The following is a 17469-nucleotide window of genomic DNA, read 5'->3' as shown; positions in this document are numbered from 1 at the left end:
CCCCCCAGTAGAAATAAGACACAAGCATTAAAAATGCAATAGGTCTCGCCTTTCATTAAGTTAAAGCCATTTGCTTTGCTATACAATACCATTAGCAAAGCAAATGGCTTTAACTTAATCAAAGGCGAGACCTATTGCATTTTCATTGCTCGTTATTCATTTCGCTATATGGGGTAATGTGTTATACTGCATAGCCTTTACTCACCTAGTATGGCGCACTTTGCTGTCACCCTCTTTCTTTAAAGTAGAAAGTTAGCTCTCTAGTTGTATTACACAACTCTGTGGCTTTGCTACGGTGAACTTTCGAGAATGGTGGGAGGGAGGCTGTGCTTCGAATAGTCCCGCCACTTTTGAATGAAGTAAACAGTCCAGCCTCCAGCTTTGTTTATGTTGTAGAGAGATTCACTGTGCTGGACGCTTGGCAGCTGGGAAGGTAGGCTGGCTCGAGCCTTCCTTGATGGTTGGTTGGTAGGTACTGGGGGCTCGAGCCCTTCCACGTGCAGCTGCGGTCGAGATGAGGCGCGCGCTGGCGGTGGATATGCACCTCAGGCTCGAACGTATAGCGTACGATTGGAGCGTTCCTGGGGAATGCATGTGCGGTGTAAATCCTTACACTGGCATAGAATTAAAGAGATGCTTCCTGCTACCAAGTTCTGCCACCTATGTCTTACAGACGTTTATTGGCTGCGGACTCAAACTACAAACATAATGATGACCGCGGCGTACAGGGTCGTCCACCGTGATGGGCTTAGTGAAAGGTGTTCGCTGATATAAACGGACATGTTATTAGCGGGACTGGGTCACGAACGTACGGACTAGTTTTTGGTGGACGTCGCATGTTGTGGGGTGCGCAGAATATGCGTGTGAAGAAAGTTACCTGGCATAAGCTAGTGCGCCGTCTATTCTTGAATGAAACGTACATGTGAAAAGTTGCTGCTTCCGGCTGACTCTTGCCAGTCGTGATGCTCCACATGTGACACCTTGAACCGGTCCTGTCTTTGTATCCGAGACATATTGCTTTTGCTCGTAACGTTGCAAGCAAAGTTGGCTCAAAGCGTTTTGCTGTCTAGTGGAGGCAACTTTTGCTCATAGTTACATGACCTTTGACCATATGCATCTCGAGAAGTGGCCACCCAAAACAAATGTGAAATTATTATAAACTTCAAAACCCTTACTAAAATATATGCTCGTGTTTTGATATACAATAGATAAAAACTCCGCCAAAGGGTCAAAGAGCAATCATTCCTTACTATTTGCAGAACGTGTTTTTCAGATGCGTTCTAGACAAGCAATCACGCCTTGTTGTGAGCTCTGAAAGCAGGGCTAGCAAGTGCTCGCCATGACGTATTTGCTAGGCTTTTTCTGCCGTCCCACTTGGACGGCCTCGCCTGCTGAAAGGTTTATTGTCTTTATTGGGCCATGTGTTTGGCCCCATAAAGATAAGAAACCTTTTGCGACAAACGTAATTCAGGCGAGCCCGTGCAAGTGGGATGGCTCAAAACGGCGAGCTAATACGTCACGCACAGCTCTTTTCCAATGGCTGACCATCATTTACCATAAACGGTGACGCCAGCCAATGGAAAAGAGGGGAGGGGCTTAAAGCCCCTTACAGAAAATACCCATAAACGTTAAATCTCGCTAGCGAGACTGCGCATGCGCGCAGCCTACGCCAGGCGAGACCTAAAGAGAGCACTAGCCCCATGAAGCACACCACCACAGCCACGGGATACCTGAAGACAGCCTCGATGTACAGGGTGTGCCTCAAAATCAAATTATTTTTTTCAAACTTTTTAAGGACCCAGTAAGTGCCATTTGCTACCAGGCTGCTCTTTTTTTTATTTGACTAAATAAAGACTTTTGTGAAAATAAAAAGTATTTTTTTATTTACCCCCTCCAATGGCGTCCAGCATCTTGGGACAGCAAATAAATAAATAAATGGTGCTTCGTCATTCTGTAGCTGTGTGCAGATGTGGTGAGGCATTCACGCACCTTCAGAATGATGAGGCCAACAGCCGTACGTTTCCTGGACTATATTACACCTTGTCACTTCGTCTCATCCTCTGTACTCTTTTTATGTAAGGCACAAAAGCCAAATACTTTGTTCGAACTCCATCAGCTAGCAAAACAGGGCAGACACTATTTTTTGTGAAGCAGAGAATAGGGTTAGAAGATTAACGTTACAATGAAGCTCTTGAAAATAGCCTTTCACTTGATGCTCAGAGACCATGCACAGGACTGTAGAGTGCTGCAAGCATTTAAGCTTCCTTCATTAAAATACAGCAATTATGCAGTTTAAAAGGGGAGGATGCAGTGAGTTGTTTTACATTGGGGCAAATATCTACTGCCCTATAGAGAAAGCAGAGATGTCCCAGACAATGAGGGCCTCTGAAAGTCCTCCAGTGATGGGATGGCATAATTCCCTAATCAAATCAACCCAGGACATGCTCCTGACTCCACCTGATGCCTATTGCCCTTCAGCCATGTTGGAAGAGTTTGCATTTCCAAATAGTCCAATAGACAATGGTGAAAGGATAGAACCCAAATGTGGCAATCACTACAGGCAAATAAACCGCTGCTCAGAGGAGGCAATCACTGCAATGATACAGCTTCAGGCAGAGAAGACAAGCACCCGAGCCCCCACCATCACAACTTTTTGAAATTAATACGACGGGAGACTGGGGCATAAGTAGAAACCGTTAATTACCTGAATGCGCCGTCTGTTCTGTGCTTGTTCTCTATCCTTTCAAACTCCTCGGAGGCCAGCACCATGCCGCTGTCTGTCTGGTTGTCCTGCAGAGAAGAAGGAAACAACAAGCTTCATTTTACTCTTCTGCACACACATTCCTCTTTGAAGACCCTCTTTCCACATGTGTTGCCTTATCACTTAGTTCTACAAAAGGTGTCTGAGAGCTGAGGAAATCTTCAAACCTCGGTGTAGTAATGCCTACTGGTTATGTTATTGTAACCCCTGCCACTGCATTGCCTACTACTGGTTCCCCTTCTTGACATTACATCAATCCCGGCTTCCCTGTTTGACAAAATTGTGAGCCTAGGCAAAAATGTTATTTCACCGAGCATCCTCTTTTTCCATTATCACATAAGAGAGCACCTTCAAATACATGTGTTCAAGATGTGTGTTGTAGAAAAACCTTTTTCTGTTTGGTTTAGTCATCGGGGTCCGGTTCAAGAGGGTACTTGAAGGCACTAAGCGGGTGTCAAGCACTGAAGGCGGTGTGCTATGGTTGCTACCACCCCCCTCCCGAGACCCATGATGTGGTTCCTCCCACACACAAGGGATACCAGATGACACGTGTATATAGATTCTTACACTTTTTATCTCCTTTCACACTTAGTACCTCAGGTCAGGGTGGGCCTTAGCGCGCCCATACCGCCGGGGTCTACACTTTTTGGTCCTGAAGAATGCCCATTTAAATTACAAACACCTAGGCAGAAACATGTTGACCACCTCTTAAAGTGGACTCTGCTGAACAATGTATTCAGCGTTCCGTCCTCCACCTTGTTTTTAATGTGTCCGATTGGCTACTAATAAATTTGTATTTTTTGACACAATCGTGATACTTTTAATATTCACTCCTTCACTAGTCACCACACACGAATAACCAGCTCCGCAGTAATTCTGGCGTCGTAGCACACCATGGTGGCATTCGGCCTCTCCTGGTGGGGCCCAATGATGAAGCATGTCACCAACCAGGTTGGTGAGTGAGGGCTTTATTAAGATCCAAATTCGGATTCTTCTGTCATGCTCTACATTTACTGTTTGCAAGGCATACTCTTCTGTTGATATGATTATAATGTTGCTTCACCTACACTAGGAATCTAAGCCATATATAGGGTGCACATCCCAACTGACTTGCCTTTTAGTTCACTAATTGCCTTGTGGGCGTGGGGCGGTCATCAATGTTCTTGTCCATGTTTTAAAACTATCACTTTTAATAAATGCCTCTTAATGCTGCAATATATACTGATGTACTAAGGTGAAAGGCTCCTGCATGCTAAAAAAGACACTTTTTGAATATTGATTCTCTTTTATCACAGTTTTACATAATGTTTGTTGTACGATTTACAGAGCAAACATTTTCAGGGCTGTTGGAGCCAAGCCAAACGCTTAGCTTGGCTTAGGCTCGGCTCCCCAAATTAATTTGCTGGCTCGCCCACCTCGACACAAAGGTGCGGACCGGTTGAGAAACAATCATTTGTCTGCACGATGGCAGCACCAGACTGTTTCACATTTGTGACTCGTTATCGACAGAAAAATGCAGAGCTCTAGTCTGGCCAAAGGAGGCGCTGTTGGATTTTTGTTATATCTTTTGCGGTGACTTTTATGTATTTTTTGTTGACTGATCTCTCTTCAATGAGCTACTTTTTTCTTTGGCACATTTAGGCCTCTGATTATTTCACTTTACCACGGTCTTGGGACATGTGCTCTTCTGGTTTAACTTTTGAATGAACTTTAATTTAAATTTAACATTGAATGAACTTAAAGTGAATGTTTTTTGTACATTATTCTGTTGTCTACAAATGTATTAAAACTTGTGTTTTCTCGCAGAGCGCAGTATGGTTCAATCGCAATTCTTGCAATGCGAGCACATACGCGACAGTGCCACTTGCGTGGTGATGTCACCCAGTTGCACATATGACAGGAACCACCACCTGCCCCGTTTATAAAGGTGCTTGAGGGCAAGGGTATAGCCAGAAATTTAAAGTACCCCCCACTTTGAAATGAAAGCTCTGATGGCACAAAGCAAGCGAAGCAAGTGAGCCGACCATTCCCTAGAAGAGCTCTCCTGTGTCTTCCATCCAGATATCTATCTATTCATCCTTTTACCCTTCTATCCACCTGATATCTACTATTTCACCTTTAAATTCTGACATCCATTCATTTTTTCATGCATCATTCAATCTTTTCCCATTCCATCCATCCATTCCTTCTGCCATCCACTGATCCATTCATCCGCTCTGTCATCCATCCATCCATCCATCCATGCATCCATCCATCCACTCATTCACTCTGCCATTCAGCTTTCCATCCACTCTGCCATCCATCCTTCACTCATTCGTCCTCTCTGCCACCCATTTGCTCATCCTTTTACCCACTCATCCGTCCTTCCATCCCTTTAGCATCCTTTCACATGTCCATCCACTTACCCATTCATTCACACATCCATCCATCCATCTACTGGACCATCCTTTCACCTGTCTATCCACCTATCCATTCACTCATTCTTTCCCATATTCATCCATCTATGCGCACATTCATCCACCCACTCAACCACCTACTCATACCTCTTTCCTTTCACCCTTCCTTTTATTCAATCTTCCCTCCTTCACCATTCCTTGCCCCCACTCACTCTTCTGTTGACAGCTGTATTCCTTCATAGTGTTATTTACGAGATTGTGGGCCAGATTTACGACCCACCAATTTGCGAGTCGCAAATTGCGTCGCATTTGCGACTCGTAAATTGAGATACACAACAGTGTCTGAGACTCTATTTGCAATTCCCAATGGGGTTGCAAATTGCATGCCTCATGCATATTAATGAGGCTGTCGCAATTTGCGACCCCATTGGGAATGGCTGCCACTCCCAGGGATGGTGGCCTGCTGGGGTCAGCAGACCACCCTGTCTGGGACTGCTTTTAACTGAAACAGTTTTTTTTAATGCAGCCCGTTTTCCTTCAAGGAAAATGGGATGCATTTAAAAAATAAAAATTAAACTTTTCAGTTTTATTTTTTAAGGGGGCCACTGCCTGCCCTTAAAAAATATTTTTTAGAGCCACTCAGAACTCAGAAATCCCGTTTGCAAGAGGTTTACCACCCTTCTGTCAAGGGTGGTAAACTGCGAATGTTTTGCAACCACAATTGCGGTCGCAAAACAGCCATACATAGCTTCAGGAGTCGCTATAAGAAAGGGATGCCCTTGGAATGCCCCTTCCTAATAGCGAGTCGCTAATCCTATTTTGCGAGTCGCAATTTGATTTGCGACTTGCAAAATAGGATTAGTCCATGGGCCACACATTTTTTTCTCTCACAAACTGGTCTAAAACCAATTTGCGCCCACAAAAAACATTAGAACATCTGGCCCTGCATCTGCTGAGTTGCAGACAGAAGAGGCTCATGAAGAGCCCCACCCCCGCTGTAGCTGCCAAATTGGGTGGTTCACTACGCCCCTGCTTGAGGGAAGGTGCCACTAAGACGAAGTGTTGTTTGTCTAGCAGATGATTGGCTTTTTAGGGAGCCACCTGGAGTCTTGCACCCATCGGATTTAGCATTTGTTAAACAATTTGTGCTACGACCACTTTGGGGCGGGCTGATTCACAAAGGTAAACTAACACTTTTGTGTACGTTTACTATTGTTTAGTATTCAGAAAGACCTATCTTTTTATGTGCAGAGACTCCGCAATCGTGAAGATACCACTTGTAAATCCCTTTTGTAAATACAGAACAATCGTAAGCTTACACAAAAGTGTACGTTTACCTTTGTGAATGAGGCCCTTTGGATTCTTTTTCTTAATGGCTTGCTTCCTTTGTTGATTACACTGTGAAATACCTGTTCTGGGGTCAGATTATATGCATTTTTACCCAGTGCAGATCAACCTCACACTAGCATTTACACTAAGCGACCAATGCAAAAATGTTGGAAACCGGGCAACCGGGTTAGCAGTCACCAGGTTCCCAGCACAGTGGTAGCTTGGCTCGAGCGGTTGGGGGTCAGGCACCGTGTTAAGCGTACGTCACACCCTCACAATAACCATGCGTTCATCCGTTCCAAAAACGACACTACACCGTAAAAATTATGCAAGTCAAGTTGAAAATATATATGTCTTTATCTTATTTTCTCTTAGTTGCAGGTTTCATTACATAAAAACAATACCATAGGATTTTCCTTTAAAAGAGCAGGTCAAACAAACACTGCTACTTTGGAATTTCAATAAATAGATTCAGGTCCTCATTAAGCAAAGAATAAATAGATGTGCAATAAATACAGACGGAAAATAAATACAGTCAGACAATAAATACAGTGCAGGAATAAATTAGTGGAAGACAATAAATAAAGCACCCTCAATAAATAAGGTAAAACAATCAATGACAATTACAGATCAGATCATTTTCATGAGGTAACTTGGTCTTACTTTGCCCATACACAGCTTGTGGTCATTTGGATCGCATGGGGGTGTCCCACCTAGATTGGTCAAGGCTGGGGCCTAAGCTGAGGCAGAACCAGGGTAACCTAAAGATCTGGCCCTCCAAACTACACAACCCCTCACAGATGTCACTGCACCAGTCTTAGTTCACCCCTGGCACTCCCAGGCTGGTTCTAACACCCCTCTAGCCCCATGAATGGTCTTTTAGGGCTCCATGGGGCCTCAGACGCCCCACTACCACTTACTGCCCTTTTCACGATGATCGGCTCCGCTCGGCACCGTGTCGACGCCGTGAGGCGGCTCCGGATCGATGTCGTTGGGCGGCCTCGACTCGATGTCGCTGGGCGGTCTCGACTCGATGTCGCTGGGCGGTCTCGACTCGATGTCGCTGGGCGGCCTCGGCTCGATGTCGCTGGGCGGCCTCGGCTCGATGTCGCTGGGCGGCCTCGGCTCGATGTCACTGGACGGCCTCGGCTCGATGTCGCCTTCCGGCGTCGCAGGGACTCGGACTCCCCACTTCCTGGTGTCTCCGGAGTGCGATCTCCACTCCCGACCTCCGGCGCGCTTCACCTCAGTTTCCGGCGACTCCGGTGGGCGGACTTCACTCCCCCGTCGACGCCTCACCTCGACCTCAGGTGACTCCCGACTCGACCTCCGGCGCCTCTCCACGACCTCCGTTGGCGCCCTCACTCGACCTCGGGCGATTCCTTACTCGACCTCCGGTGCCTCTCCATGACCTCCGTCGGCGCCCTCACTCGACCTCTGGCGGCTCCGGGTACAACGTCTGCTTTCTGTCAGCGCCGCTTCTCTACCTCAGGCCCCAGGTCTCCAGGCTTCTCGGCGTCAGGACTCCAGAAGGACACCACTGAACAGGTCAGGAACTTGCTGTTCTTCCTCTTTAAGGCCTGTTTCAAATGTTCAGTTCCTTAAGATGGTTCTTCTGGTCTTGGTCCCACACAGGGCTTTAGGCTGGGCTTGGTCAGTAGGGACTAGCATCAAGGGTGGGTTTCTGGACCCCACTCCAAGCACTGGTTTCCACCCCTGCTGCCTTACTCCGACCTCCTTCTAACTCTGTCCTCTCTCTTCTCCAGTCAGTTGCCAACTGCCACTCTGAGATGGCCTCCCAACATTCTAAACTGCCTCCCACTGTCACAGGGTTCTAGAATGTTACAGAAGGTTCTAGAAACCTCCAGTGGGTTCTGGTGATGTCACAGGTGACAATGGGTGGCCACCATTTTGTGTCTCAGGCCCTCAGACAGAAGTTCCAGGGGTAGGGAAAATGGCTCCCTGACCCTGCATCAACACTAAAAAGTCTGGTGGTTCCCAAAAAAAGGAAAAATTATAACAGGGTTTGAGGCAAAAGTGGGACAAAATAAATAATGATGAGGAGGGACCACCCAAAGGGCTGACAGGTCTAACACGCGTCCCCCCCAGCTGAAAGTGGGGAGAGCTACCCAACCCCTTGGGAGTTCTCATCACTAAGGCGGAAATACCTTGAGAGACCGTCTGCATTGGCGTGGTCCACTCCAGGCCGATGTTCCACCTGAAAGTCCATTCCCTGTAGGGAGATAGACCACCTTAGCAACTTGGGATTCTCCCCCTTCATCTGCATCAGCCACCGAAGGGGTCTGTGGTCGGTCTGAACTAGGAAGTGCGAGCCAAACAGGTATGGCCGCAACTTCTTCAGAGCCCATACCACGGGCAAAGGCTTCACGCTCTATTGCACTCCGCTTCTGTTCCCTGGGAAGTAGTCTCCGGGATAGGAAGACCACGGGTTGATCCAGACCTTCTTCATTGAGTTGCGATAACACTGCCCCAATGCCATGTTCCGATGCATCTGTCTGGACAATGAACTCCTTGGAAAAATCTGGGGCCCTTAAGACCGGGGCCTCGCACATGGCTTGCTTCAGTTTCACAAAGGCCTGCTGACAAGCCTCCGTCCAGACTACCCGTCGAGGTTGCTTCTTGGACGTAAGCTCCGTGAGGGGGGCCACAATGGTACCATACCCCTTCACGAAGCGGCGGTAATATCCGGTGAGGCCCAGAAAAGCTCGGACCTCAGTCTGAGTCTTGGGGGGTTCGCAGGCCAGGATAGCCTCGATTTTCGCCTGGAGGGGTTGCACCCCTCCCCTACCCACCAAGTGTCCAAGGTACACTACCGACCCCTGCCCGATCTGGCATTTACTGGCCTTGATCGTTAAACCAGCTTGCTTCAGGGCCTGGAGAACAGTTTGCAGGTGACGCAAGTGATCCTCCCAGCTGTTACTGAAGACGGCAATGTCGTCCAGATAAGCAGCAGAGAAACTCTCCATTCCAGTGAGGATCTGGTTCACCAGACGCTGAAACGTGGCAGGTGCGTTCTTGAGCCCAAAGGGCATCACGCAGAACTGGTAGTGGCCCTTGGGCGTGGAGAAGGCTGACCTTTCCTTAGCTCCATCAGTCAGAGAGATCTGCCAGTACCCGGAAGTAAGGTCAAAGGTACTCAGATATTGGGCAGCTCCCAGCCGGTCAATCAATTCATCCGCTCTTGGAATCGGATGAGCATCAGTCTTGGTTACTGAGTTCAGTCCCCGGTAGTCCACACAGAACCTCAGTTCCGGTTGGGCTCCCGGTGGTGCAGCTTTTGGTACTAGTACCACCGGACTGGACCAGGGGCTGCTAGAAGGTTCAATCACTCCTAGCTCCAGCATTTTAGTGACTTCACTGTGAATGCTGGCCTTCTTCTTGTCTGTCATCCGGTAGATCTTTGACTTCACAGGTGGGCTGTCTCCTGTGTCCACGTCATGGACGCACAGGTGAGTCCTACCCGGAACAAGGGAGAACAACGAAGAGTACTGCCCCAGGACCTGGCGGCAGTCCTCCTGCTGTTCAGGAGTTAGGGACGGGGAGAGAATCACTCCCTCCACCAACCCATCCTTCTCTTGAGACGCAAATAAGTCGGGGAGAGGCTCGCCTTCCACGTCCTCTGCTCCGTCAGTCACCATCAGCAAGATGACTTCGGGCCTCTCATGGTGGGGTTTGAGGCGGTATGCATGCAGCACCTGTAGGGGCTGGCGAGGTATCTTCAGATCCACCAAGTAGGTAGCCTTACCCTTCTTCTCCAACACCTCAAAGGGTCCTGACCAGTGATCCTGGAGGGCGCTAAGCTCTCCTGGTTCGATCACCCACACCTTCTGGCCAGGCTCCAATTCCACCGGGTGAGCATTGTGGTCATACCACGCCTTCATTACTGCTTGGCTGGCCTCCAAGTTGTCAGAAGCTTGCTTCCACAACTTAGCCATTTGGCTCTGGAAGGCCAGCATGTAGCTCACCACGTCCTGGGGAAGCTTTCTGGGAGTTCTTTCCCATCCGTCTCTCACCAGGCTGAGAGGTCCACGCACAGGGTGCCCATACAAAAGCTCGAAGGGGCTGAAGCCCACTCCCTTCTGGGGCACTTCCCTGTAAGAAAACAATAGACAAGGTAGGAGGACGTCCCATTTCCTCCGCAGGCTTTCAGGCAGACTTCTGATCATGCCTTTCAAGGTTTTATTGAACCTCTCCACCAGACCATTGGTCTGAGGGTGGTAAGGAGTGGTGAACCGGTAGGTCACTCCACACTCCTTCCACATCGCCGCATATATGCTGACATGAAGTTGGTCCCCCTGTCGGACACAACTTCCTTGGGAAAACCCACTCGGGTAAAGATTCCCATCAGGGCCCTAGCCACAACAGGTGCCGTAATGGTCCTCAGAGGTATAGCCTCTGGGTACCGTGTGGCATGATCCACCAGAACCAGGATAAACCTGTGACCAGCTGTAGTAGGCAGATCTAACGGACCCACAATGTCGATGCCCACCCTTTCAAAGGGGGTGCTAATGACAGGAAGTGGTTCCAGGGGAGCTTTCAGCTTCACCCCTGTTTTCCCACTGGCTTGACAAGACACGCACGTCCGGCAGTAGGTGTCGGACGACACTTTCATTTGAGGCCAATAAAAGTGCGGGACAAGCCGGGCAAAGGTCTTGTCTTGCCCCAGGTGTCCTGTCAAGGGGATCTCATGAGCCAATTCCAGGAGGAAGGCTCGATAACGTTGAGGGACAACCAAGGACCGTGACGATCCGTGCATGGGTGCCTTGGGTTCACTGTAGAGGAGGCCATCCTCCCAGTAAATATTATAGTTCCCCTCAACGTTCCCTGCTGCCTGGGCTTCGGCCTGTTGCCTCAGTCCCTCAAGGGTAGGACACTCCCTCTGGCCCTTGCAGAATTCCTCCCTGGTCGGCCCTCCCTCCACGTGCCACTCGGCCGGGATGGGTAGGTTCTCCAGTTCGGTAACATCCCCCTCCGCGGACTCCTGGTCCACCACCTCCGGTGGCCTATCCGTTACACGGGGCGCGGATGCCGAGGCAGGCTCCTCCTGCCCTCGGTTCTTCCCTTGGTCGGCAGCCGGCGGTGCCTTTGTTCCAGGCTCCCGCCTAAACGAACTTCCCCTCCGGGTAGTCGCAGACCATGTGCTGACACAGGCCCAGTCAGGTGTACCCAGCATCTCAGCATGAGTCCGGTATTCCACCTCCTTCCAAGCATTATGCTCCATGTCATTCCCCAGCAGACAATCGACTGGCACGGCAGGGCTTACCGCAACTCGAAGTAAACCTGCAACCCCTTCCCATTCAAATGGAACCTCGGCCACCGGATAGTGACCCATTCTGCTGTCAGCCATCGCGGCAGGGTGGAGTACATTGGGAATCACCTGCTCTGGAGACACCAGTTGACTACGTACCATAGTCATACTGGCTCCTGTGTCTCTCAGAGCCTCCCCTCTTTGGCCGTTGATGGTGACCCACTGCCCATACTTTGTGGTATTTGCGGGCACCTGGATCTTAGGAACCATCTCCCATTCTCCCAGGGACACTAAAGTGACACCCGCCCACTCCCTTCCCTTATCTAAAGGCATCTCCTCCCCGAGCACTACACTAGCTACTCCGGGGGCCTTTCCTCGGATGGGAGGGGGTGGTCTTTTTGGGCACTTCACATCTCCCTTATAGTGTCCGACACCACCGCACTCGAAGCAATGGACAACCCTTGGCTGCTGACTCTGGCCAGGATTAGGGTTTCTGGGTGGGTTAGCCCTAGGGGTGAATCCCGTTCCCTTCCCTGGGAAACTATTTTGGGGGCCTTTAGAGAACTCCGTTTTCTTTTCCCCTCCCTCTTTCTTCTGGGGGGCTCTGTCCGGTCTTTTGAGAGTCCCTCCAGTCCCCCTTGTGGACACCCGGGTACTAGCCCAAATGTCCGCCTCCTCAGCAAGCTTCCGGGGATTGGTCAGCTTGCTATCCACCAGGTGTTGACGCAGTTCAGGGAAACATTTTTCGAGCAGGTGTTCCTTCAACATCAAATCAAACAACCCCTCGTAGTCCCTCACCTCACTGCCCTGTATCCAACCCTCTAATGCCTTCTTTGCATAGTCCAGGAAATCCACCCAATTCTGTGTGCCCAGTTTGTGGCTACCCCGGAACTTCTGTCTATACTTCTCGGGTATTAGTCCAAACTTCCTCACGAGCGCCACTTTCATGGTGGGGTAGTGGGTCTGCTCATCCTGCTCTAGGGCCAATAATGTATCCCTGCCAGCTGGAGGCATGTATTTATACAATTCCCCTCCCCAATATTTCTCTGGAACCCCATGGGCTCTTAAAGAGACCTCATAGGCTGCTAGCCACTTGGCGATATCATCTCCCGCACTATAGCCAGCTACTATGTCTTTTGGCAAATAAGGTTTGGGTTCCCTGGTGATTTCTCTTTCTTCGCTGCCACCATTAGGAACAGCGTGTGCCCCGACCCGTAGGATCTGGAGATCTATCTCCCTGAGCCTCAACTCGTGAGCCGTCCTCTGTTCCTCCTTTTCTTTCTCCAGCTTCGCCAACTCCCATGTGAGCCGTCTTTTCTCCCTCCGGTCAGTTAATACTGCTTCTGATAAGCCGCCACTAGAGACACTGCTGCCCTTCCTTGAAAGTGTTCTGGGCCCCTCTACTAGGTTCCCCACCTCAGGTTGGTACAAACCAGCCCCCTCGTGGTCAGTCTCTCCATACCTGTCCTCCTGTTCAGCCTTACTTTCTCGTCGTGCCTCCCCCCAAGCCCTCAAGCTGGTTTGGAGCTCACCCTTCTTTGCACCTGGGGGACAATACACCCCCACTCTCTCACAAAACTCTTTGACTTGGGCCACAGTGTAAGTTTCCACATCCTCCAACACAAACTCCATTTTGCCCACTCAGGATAGAAGACAGTTGCTTACAGAAGCTATGCAGGGGGGTACCTTTTGTAATACCTCCTCCCACCACCAGAAGTAAATTTGGAAAAAACAAAACTCAAAATTAGGAAGTCCGCTTGGAGAAAACTCCCAGTGTAGGCCTATGGACTACCCAAAGTTATTGTCGAGTAGACGCAAGCACAGCCCTATCCCACCGCTGAACACCAATTTTATGTTGGAAACCGGGCAACCGGGTTAGCAGTCACCAGGTTCCCAGCACAGTGGTAGCTTGGCTCGAGCGGTTGGGGGTCCGGCACCGTGTTAAGCGTACGTCACACCCTCACAATAACCATGCGTTCATCCGTTCCAAAAATGACACTACACCGTAAAAATTATGCAAGTCAAGTTGAAAATATATATGTCTTTATCTTATTTTCTCTTAGTTGCAGGTTTCATTACATAAAAACAATACCATAGGATTTTCCTTTAACCCCTTCGCTGCTGCGGACATTCCGCTGCAGCGCTGGGGGGGGCAGGGGGGCAGCGCGGTGGGCCTGTGCTCATGACGGAGCCGCTCCGTCATGAGCCACAGTTGAGCTGTGCTCATGACGGAACGGTTCCGTCATGACTCCGCCCATTTGCGTTGTCCCCCCGCACAGGCGGGGAAACAGCGCCGCGCAGGCGGAGCGGCCGCCAACGGGAGTGTCATGACGGAACCGTTCCGTCATGAGCACACGCCAACCGTGGCTCATGACGGAACGGTTCCGTCATGAGCAGGGAAGGGGTTAAAAGAGCAGGTCAAACAAACAATGCTACTTTGGAATTTCAATAAATAGATTCAGGTCCTCATTAAGCAAAGAATAAATAGATGTGCAATAAATACAGACGGCAAATAAATACAGTCAGACAATAAATACAGTGCAGGAATAAATTAGTGGAAGACAATAAATAAAGCACCCTCAATAAATAAGGTAAAACAATCAATGACAATTACAGATCAGATCATTTTCATGAGGTAACTTGGTCTTACTTTGCCCATACACAGCTTGTGGTCATTTGGATGGCATGGGGGTGTCCCACCTAGATTGGTCAAGGCTGGGGCCTAAGCTGAGGCAGAACCAGGGTAACCTAAAGATCTGGCCCTCCAAACTACACAGCCCCTCACAGATGTCACTGCACCAGTCTTAGTTCACCCCTGGCACTCCCAGGCTGGTTCTAACACCCCTCTAGCCCCTAGAATGGTCTTTTAGGGCTCCACGGGGCCTCAGACGCCCCCACTACCACTTACTGCCCTTTTCACGATGATCGGCTCCGCTCGGCACCGTGTCGACGCCGTGAGGCGGCTCCGGATCGATGTCGTTGGGCGGCCTCGACTCGATGTCGCTGGGCGGTCTCGACTCGATGTCGCTGGGCGGTCTCGACTCGATGTCGCTGGGCGGTCTCGACTCGATGTCGCTGGGCGGCCTCGGCTCGATGTCGCTGGGCGGCCTCGGCTCGATGTCACTGGACGGCCTCGTCTCGATGTCGCCTTCTGGCGTCGCAGGGACTCGGACTCCCCACTTCCTGGTGTCTCCGGAGTGCGATCTCCACTCCCGACCTCCGGCGCGCTTCACCTCAGTTTCCGGCGACTCCGGTGGGCGGACTCCACTCCCCCGTCGATGCCTCACCTCGACCTCAGGTGACTCCCGACTCGACCTCCGGCGCCTCTCCACGACCTCCGTCGGCGCCCTCCCTCGACCTCAGGCGATTCCTTACTCGACCTCCGGTGCCTCTCCACGACCTCCGTCGGCGCCCTCACTCGACCTCTGGCGGCTCCGGGTACGACGTCTGCTTTCTGTCAGCGCCGCTTCTCTACCTCAGGCCCCAGGTCTCCAGGCTTCTCGACGTCAGGACTCCAGGAGGACACCACTGAACAGGTCAGGAACTTGCTGTTCTTCCTCTTTAAGGCCTGTTTCAAATGTTCAGTTCCTTAAGATGGTTCTTCTGGTCTTGGTCCCACACAGGGCTTTAGGCTGGGCTTGGTCAGTAGGGACTAGCATCAAGGGTGGGTTTCTGGACCCCACTCCAAGCACTGGTTTTCACCCCTGCTGCCTTACTCCGACCTCCTTCTAACTCTGTCCTCTCTCTTCTCCAGTCAGTTGCCAACTGCCACTCTGAGATGGCCTCCCAACATTCTAAACTGCCTCCCACTGTCACAGGGTTCTAGAATGTTACAGAAGGTTCTAGAAACCTCCAGTGGGTTCTAGTGATGTCACAGGTGACAATGGGTGGCCACCATTTTGTGTCTCAGGCCCTCAGACAGAAGTTCCAGGGGTAGGGAAAATGGCTCCCTGACCCTGCATCAACACTAAAAAGTCTGGTGGTTCCCAAAAAAAGGAAAAATTATAACAGGGTTTGAGGCAAAAGTGGGACAAAATAAATAATGATGAGGAGGGACCACCCAAAGGGCTGACAGGTCTAACAAAAAACATCTGCTCTGACAGATGACATTTTCACTACCCACTCAGATAAAACGGGACTCCCTCTTAATTCTTGTTCCCTTTGCATTACTGCTCTCGAATCATGAGGTTTTGTCCTACTCTTCACTGAGCTCTGCAGCTTGTTGCTTTGCTAAGCTACTGCCCCAGAGTGCTGGAAGCATGCAGTGGTTATACCTCTCCTGACAAAAACCTTCTGCAAACCTTAACATTCTAAGTAATTTCTCCCCATATTGCTCTTACCTTTTCCTTCAAATTTCCGACAAAAGGCAGTAAATGAACAACCCTCCAACTCTTTCGAACTGAACTGTCTCTTACATCAAACACAATCTGGTTTCTGTCCTCACTGTAGCAGTAAAGGCTTTAGTTCGAGTCACAGATGATTTAAGATTACCTTTCGAGAAAGGCAATTGCACCACTTTGATACTGCTCGAGCTGTTGGCTGCTTTTTACAGGTTTCCCACTCTACTCCTTTGCTCAGCCTGCTGAGATGTGGAATCTGCAATCAAGTCTTGAAATGGATTGCTTTTTTTTAATCTTTAGAACTTAGTGTGTTTTGATACCATCTTTCTGTTCTGCGGCCACCTCCTTGACGTGCGAGGTCCCACAGAGATCGTCATGTAGTCGGACATTATTTAATGTCTATGTTACCCCTCTGGCAACCCTCATCCTGAGTTCAAATGCTCCCCTTCTTGGTGGCTTCTTGAACTTGGGACTTCGCCTACAATAATTTGATTCTGCTATAAGGTCAGTGTTGTGTTGTAAACAGGAAGCGTCACTTTGCTAACCAAGCCAATCAGATACTTTGGCATTGTTTCTCTCTTCTAAAATAGCTTTAGAGCCCGACGTAGCGGGCTCTACTGGCTATTAAAGCCCCGCTCCAGTGTTAAAGGCCCAATCTGAAGGCAAGGGCCTATAACAAGCGCGGAGGCCTTTAATGGCTGGTAGAGCCCGCTACGGAGGGCTCTAAAGCTATTAGAACATCCCACCCTTAGAGGCCAGAATGTTCTAAATAGTAAAATGAAGGCCTCATGGAGCCCAAGGGGGTTGAAATCCCCTTGGGCTCTGTGAGGCCGTTGTTCACAGCAACAGCTGTGAACAAACATTGGAATATTGATGCTCCGGGCTTCTACCGGCCATTAGAAGCCCAGAGCACTCCATTGTCTTCAATGGAGTGCTCAACATTCCAATGTTCTAATGTTGCTTAGGAAAATCACCCCTATTCTTCTCGAATCCGCCACGAAACCTGTTGATCCTTCTTTCATTGAGTCGCATTTGGGCTACAGCAATTCCCTTTCTATGGGATTCTCAGAATATCTTACCCGTCAACTCCAGAGAGTACAATATGCAGCTGAGGGCTTGGTTCTTAATTTACCCACTACATGCTCTGTGACTTCTCCTCTGAGATGCTGGGTCATTCATTAGTTCCCTATCAGAAAGCGCTTAGGGGCAGATTTACAAGCCCCTTGTGCCACTTTTGCGTCACTTGTCCCATGTTAAAAGTGACTCAAAAGTGTTGCAAGGGGCTTGTAAAACTGCCCCTCAGTTTTTAAGGCTTTTTGCATGGTCTGCTGAGCCTTCAGCAACTTAGGCCCTGTCTACCTGAAGAACAAATTT

The 17469-nt window shown here is 49.7% G+C and overlaps 1 protein-coding gene across 3 annotated transcripts in view; it reads right to left on the bottom strand.

The window, feature by feature from the left end:
- FLT4 (fms related receptor tyrosine kinase 4) overlaps positions 1 to 17469 on the bottom strand; it is a 486636-nt gene that overhangs the window by 12612 nt on the left and 456555 nt on the right. For all 3 annotated transcript variants that reach the window (XM_085617743.1, XM_085617741.1, XM_085617742.1), the window contains one exon: positions 2705 to 2790. In XM_085617743.1, coding sequence (XP_085473869.1) covers positions 2705 to 2790 — 86 coding nt within the window. The remainder of the gene's footprint in view (positions 1 to 2704; positions 2791 to 17469) is intronic.

Source organism: Triturus cristatus, chromosome 7 (genome assembly GCF_964204655.1).
Source record: "Triturus cristatus chromosome 7, aTriCri1.1, whole genome shotgun sequence".
NCBI classification, from domain to species: domain Eukaryota; kingdom Metazoa; phylum Chordata; class Amphibia; order Caudata; family Salamandridae; genus Triturus; species Triturus cristatus.
Note: the sequence above shows the minus strand (reverse complement) of the source record. Positions and strands in the feature narration are given on the sequence as shown.